General features: G+C 41.5%; 1 protein-coding gene across 1 annotated transcript in view; it reads left to right on the top strand.

Annotated features, from left to right (window-relative positions):
- Positions 1-2,202: 2,202 nt before the first annotated feature.
- Positions 2,203-6,450, top strand: part of LOC103624477 (cytochrome P450 2H1) — a 7,431-nt gene continuing 3,183 nt past the window's right edge. The window contains exons 1-4 of the mRNA XM_008643754.2: positions 2,203-2,429; positions 3,362-3,524; positions 4,393-4,542; positions 6,141-6,301. Coding sequence (XP_008641976.1) covers positions 2,253-2,429; positions 3,362-3,524; positions 4,393-4,542; positions 6,141-6,301 — 651 coding nt within the window. The 5' untranslated portion in view covers positions 2,203-2,252. The remainder of the gene's footprint in view (positions 2,430-3,361; positions 3,525-4,392; positions 4,543-6,140; positions 6,302-6,450) is intronic.

Genomic DNA, 6,450 nt, shown 5'->3' with positions numbered 1-6,450 from the left:
AACTCATGGATCCCTCCAAGCAGCTCTGGCTTTATTCCCAACGCCATTTTGAAACCCTTCAGGGATTATGTGACTAATTACATAAATAATAAAAAAGCCATGTCCAGATGTGGGATGATGCTGCAAGCAAAGCCCTGCTTTTCCAGTGCATTAGGCTTCACAGCAGTTGTGCACCCTCGGGGCTGCCAATAGAGGAATGAAAGGCACTTTATCTGCAAAAGTAAAGGAAAAGAGAATGCAAACAACTAGAGCTTTTCCTTGATGACAATAAAACTGACTGTTCTCAGCAATATAATCATCGCTCCAAAGCCCAGAAGGTTCCTTTCAATTTCACTCATCTGCCCACTTCTGGTTTTAAATGCCCTGGTGTGCAGTATTCAGAGTAGTGCCTATTGTACTAGAATTTGCACAATTTGTTGCTGATAAAAAACCCCATTAGGACCAGGACAAATGAGCAGGGAGTTAGAGTCATCTGCCTCAAAACATATCCCTAGCAGTCAGACATGTAAATCTGTATATGTCTCCAGAGCCTTCCTTTGCAGTCAGGGGAAACAAACTTCTTCAGTGACTGACTCATTTTACTAAAATAAACTCATAAGAGAAGTGAGATAACCTGTTCTCTGTAAGCATCAGTATTTCCCCACTAGCAGGGGAGACCATCAGCTCATTTGTACGCCCACCTTTTTAATACCTAAATTTAAGCAGGACATGTTTCTTTCCTGTTGTAGAATCTGCTAGTACTCGTCTAACTGTGCTAAAGATAAAATCTACCCATCCTTAGAACCCCACTTTGACAACTCAGTAGAAAACAAAGTGTGGTGTTTACAGTACGTCTGGCTATTTTTGTACACATGAACACTCAAAAACTGATTGAACAAATGTGGACTCAAATTCTAAGCCAACAAGTTCATGCAGGAAGTCAAATTACTTTCTGTTACCATTACCTGGGAGACAAAGAAGAGATTTAGATACATATCTATTCTTTTATATAGGATATATATTGTTATATATGGGATATATAAAGATATATAAGATTATATGCATTTTAACACATCCTTCCAGCATCACATCATCTAAGGGGTCAGTATCATTTTGGCTGTGTGTCTCAAATGATGGAATGGGACAGCATGGGCAGAGTCTTGGCAGGTGGCAGAGCCTGTTTCTCTGACTGAAATGGTCCCTGACGTGGTTGTTTGGGTGGGATACCCATAATTTTACATTAGTTGTCTGAAAATCTGGATGAGCTCCTTCTCTAGTGTGTAAGGAGAAACAGGCACTGCCAAAGGGCACTGGCACCAATTTAATGCTCATCCATTATCAGTAGGTGATTTACAGAGACCAGGGTGTCTGAAGCAAAGAGCAGGAGAGTGGTCAGAGTGTGACCAGAGCCTATGGGGTGATGGGTGAGACCTACCCAGGAAGCATTGCAATGAGGACTTCTCTCCTCTGCTAGGGCTCTGGGGCTGTAAAACATAAAGCTTCTCAAAAACAGAGCGGAAGGTGCGAGGGCGAGGAGGAAGAATAAAAAAGACCAAGCTGTTTCAAACAGAACTGTCCAGAGAGATTTTGCTACGCAGAACTTGTACTGAGATTACCTCAGCTGCTTAGAGCATGGTGCTAATAATGCCAAGGTTGTGGATTTGATCCCTGTGGGGGCCATTCATTTAAGAGTTGGACTAGAGGATCCCTTCCAACTCAGAATATTCTGTAAGCGTTTGACACAACTTCATTTTTCTTACCAGCATTATCCCTTGCATTGTCTTTGAGCACCAGTTTCATAGATCAGAGATAAACGGAGATAACCAATCTTCTTCTGCAGATTCTCATTCAGGATGACTTTAGGAGTAATGTCATGTCTCTTTCTTATTACACAGAGACTTCCTAAGATAATGAAACCAATTTATGTTTTATTCCACTAATACTTCCATTCCACTTCTTAAGCTACAGTTGTTACCATCTTCTGCTCTCTACACATGCTCTCATCCCTTGTTTATTTGTTTCCCTACCAGGGCTTTGCCAGGTCTTAGTTACCATTGCTTTAGGACTATTACATAACTCACAAAGTCAACTTTAGTAACATTCATTCTTATCATGAGCAGATTAATAAGTAAACTCATATCTCAACAGGAATAGGAAGGCACTATTGGCTCATTTCAACCACGTGCCTTGGCACCACAGCATATAAATAAGCATGGATTTACAGGTCCAGCATCAGGATTTTCTGACACTTGACTTCTCTTCCTCAGCCAGCTATGGAGCCCCTGGGAATGACCACTATTTTCTTGCTGGTCTGCATCTCATGCCTTCTCTTTGCCACATGGAGAAGCAGATCTCAAAAAGGGAAGGAGCCTCCTGGTCCCACTCCACTCCCCATTGTTGGAAACCTGCTCCAGATTAACCCATGGAATTTGCCTGAAAGCTTGAAGGAGGTAAGGGACTGTCTCATTCTTTCCTATGTTGTCTTCATTGCATATAAAAAAAGTCCAGTCCCACCAGTCTCAGCTTAATTCACAGGCTTAATTTGCATTGACCAAATGTTAGATTCAAACAGAAACAAAATGTTTCCCAGATATACATGCCTGTGAACTCTATATATTGCAATAATCTTTATTTCTAAGTCTATATATTACAAGTCAGTCTATATATTTGCAGTGATCATACTAACAGTAAGCCCTGTGCTGACCTCACAATTTGTACTACAGTACTACAATTTGCAGTGGATTTGCAATCAAGGCACTGATGCTGTTGCAAGATAATCCTCCTGTGTCCAACTCCTCGCCATGTTGGCAACACAGACTGGCCCTTTTTGGGGGGAGAACCCTGCTCCATTTTGCTGCTTCTTCTCCTTAGCAGATATGTAGGATCTTCTGGAAGTAGCAAGCACAGAAATTGAAGCAAAAACGTTTGGAAGTGATTGTGCTGTCCATTCCCTCCCCTGACTGATGTCACCCATCAGGAAAAAATACCTGTTTGAGAGACAGCTTCACTGTTTGTGCTCAAAAACCCTTTAGGCATTTGCTTCCATATGTGTATATAATTGATTTTAGAGCTCATGTAAACTGTTATCCACTATGCCTTGTAGAAAGGCATTCTGAAATGTTTTGCCAGCGCTGCAAAGGGCTATTTTCTTTTCTCAGACTTAGACTGGATACTCACCATTTCCATTCATATTCCCTATTTCTTGTATGATTCCCTATTCCCTTGTCTGTAACTCATAGTTCAAAGATGCACTGTTGTTAATCAATGTCATGTCTCAGCAGTGCTGGGACAATGGCACATCACCTGTCAGACCTCTTTGCTGCAAACAATATGATTATCATTCATGTTGTCATGCTGTTCTTTGTGCTCATCTTTCCTACAGCTCAGTGAGAAGTATGGTTCTGTCTTCACGGTACATTTAGGCCCACAAAAGGTTGTGGTGCTGTATGGCTGTGATGTTGTAAAAGAAGCTCTGGTTGATCAAGGAGATGACTTCAGTGGAAGAGGCACTCTACCACTGATTAAAAAACTCTTCCAAGGCACAGGTACATCCTTGGTAATGCCAGTGTTAGATGGCAACAGATGCTTTCAGTGCTTCAGGGACACAGCTGAGAGGGCAGTGCAGGAGGGAATTTGCTACTTTTTTGCAGACAAATATTTCATTTACTACTTTTATGCAGACAAATTAGCAATTAAAGACCAAAAACCCAGCTCATTACTTGGACCCATGAGTAGATTGGTCCCCTGTTTCAGGTCCCAGGATGGCTTCACTGAGTGCCTTTTTATTTTCAGCATGCTTCAAGTGCTGGCTAAAATTTTGTACATTAAATGTGCCTCTAAGGTCTTACATTCATTCTCCCATTTCTGAAAATATTCTGGATATAGACACAGCTAAGGAACCAGCAAAAGGAAAGCCACAGCACAACAAAGATAAAATAATACAGGCTGACCTAGTAAGGACCACACTCCAGATTAGGTCATGAGATTATTCACCAGGTCAGTCCCTGGTATGGCATTTATAGTACATATTCCATGGTATTATATATGTAGTGCAGTACCAATGGTATTGTCACTAATGATATGCTCTGTGAAGGTGCACAGCAGAACATTTGAGTAGTTATTTCAGTGTAAAGGCCTTGTGCCCAAGACCAATTCAGCGTTACTTCTTACTTACTTCCCTACATAGTTTTTATTATCCTGGGAATAAAGTCAGTTTTACTCAAAGCGCTGTGACAGATGGATCAAATTTGTCACCTTCAGAATTGCAGAGAAGTTATGGTTTTGGGCAGATAGCAATTGTGCTGTAACTCCACAGAGAGGTGTCTTTGCATGCTGAGTACTTACTGTGTAGTTCCCATTGAGGGAAAAAAAATCTGTTTCATCATGAAGGTCTATTTTTCCTCCCTGTGTCAGGCATTGTGACCAGCAATGGGGAGACCTGGAGGCAGCTGCGACGATTTGCACTCACCACCCTGCGGGATTTTGGGATGGGGAAAAAGAGCATTGAGGAGCGAATCCAGGAGGAAGCTCATTTTCTGGTGGAGAGGCTCAAGAACACACATGGTAGGATAAGGACTTCATGCCTGCTGAGACACTCTGCATATCTGCAATGAGGCAATGAGGGGTGTAGGGCTGCTTCACAAAATCTATGGCCCAAGGAGTGCACGTATGGCCGCTGTTTCTGCTCCCTGCTTCTGTAGGCAAAGTTATCAGTCCTGGAAGTGGGTCAATCAAAGACACGGTGACAATATGGAGGATAAAAGTTAGAGAGGCTTGAAAAGTGCCTTTTAACCTATTCTGCTTGAGGAACAAGACAGGAAGTGGCAAAAGGAATGGCTTTGCCACAGAGCCAAGGGTTTGATGGAACTCAGCCATGGAGACAGTGCTGGACGCTGTCATGTAACCACGTAGGCTCCTCTTCACCTTGTCTCCTGCAGCTCTATGTAAACAGATCTTGACGAAGTGGGTGACCAGAGAACTCACTTGCAGATATTTGAGGTTGGGTCCAGTCCATCTGAACACTAGACAACACGTCCCAGTATTGATGGGGCTTTTCAATGGGAACAGGGATATAAGCTGCTTCTGAGGGAAGGGTATAAGGTTACCCACTTGGTTTCAACCTGTAAATGTGTTTTCTGGTAGTATAAAAGTCAGTGTTACTTCTGAGTACTTCCCCTGAGGGTGGCACAGTACCAGCCTGGACCCCAGGCTTCCTTTTCATTGCCAGTCCTCAATGTGTGCCTATTCTGCAAGGCAGGGGAAAGCAGATGGATCTAAAGGGATGATTAAGCATCGCTGTTTTCCATGAGCCACTAGAAAATTCAATCTGACTTCTCAGATAAACATTTATTTTATAAATCAGAGAAAACACTCTCACCTGCATTGCTTTAATCTTTTGACTAGCACAGTAATACTATATTTCATATGCCCTTATGCAAGCCTCTAGCTCTGGCTCACCTTGTTACTGCATCTTTTACTTGTGTACTAAAAGGTTTTGCAAGCAAGATATATATACAACAGAAAAGTATAATTCCATTATTTACCCTTAATGTAATTAACAAATAGCTACGACTAGCATCTTCTACATTCAACATTAATATTCTCACGACCTCTGAAACATCTGCTGAGTCTTTGATTGCCACAGAGTCACCAGTCAGGCAGAGAAGAATCGGTGCTATTGCTCCTTGGAATAGTCTGCTCCCAATTTGACATTTTCTCACTCTGTGGTTTTCTTTTGGGATTTTACACCTTTTCATGTTATTGTTTCTCATCTTGAAACCTTGAGAGGCACTCTATCGCTGTCTGTAATTATAGCTTTCCTTTGTTTCTTGGGTCTAATCTTGCTTTTTGCTTACACCATAATTCTCTTCATAGAAGTAATGCAGCTGTGCTGTCAAAACTAGACTTTGATCACAGGCATTTGAACCCCAAGGAGAAAGTTGTATAACTGAGGTTATGCTAATAAAGTTAATAAGGAGAGTGCAATAACCTAAAGACATGGTTCAGGCAAAGTCCCTATGGTTTCATTGGGATTTTGTGGGAATCTTTAGGCTATTTCTAATAAACAGTCTATAAGGCAGACAGGCATGTGCTAGCTGAAGAGGAACTAAGGCACTCAGACCAGAGTTCTGCTGAGAACCACTTTTTGGTGGCTGTTGCAGAGCGACCCTTCAACCCTGGGAGTTTCCTAGTCCATGCTGTTTCCAACATCATCTGCTCCATCGTCTTTGGGGATCGGTTTGCCTATGAGGACAAGAAATTTCTTGCTTTAATTGATTGGATAGAGGAAAACAACAAGCTCCAGATGTCTATACAAACACAGGTGTGTGTGGTTTTATTTAATACATTTGTTAGCTATTATAATATTTTATTAAGGAATATTTATTCATGTCATTAGTTTTTAATTGCAGTGGGTTTTCCTAAATTTGAAAAAATTTCTAAAAGAGAAAAAGTCAGTTAAACAAATTCCTG

This window comes from Corvus brachyrhynchos, unplaced genomic scaffold (genome assembly GCF_000691975.1).
Source record: "Corvus brachyrhynchos isolate BGI_N302 unplaced genomic scaffold, ASM69197v1 scaffold61, whole genome shotgun sequence".
Classification (NCBI taxonomy): domain Eukaryota; kingdom Metazoa; phylum Chordata; class Aves; order Passeriformes; family Corvidae; genus Corvus; species Corvus brachyrhynchos.
The sequence above is the reverse complement of the archived record's forward strand: the minus strand, read 5'-3'. Positions and strand labels throughout refer to the sequence as shown.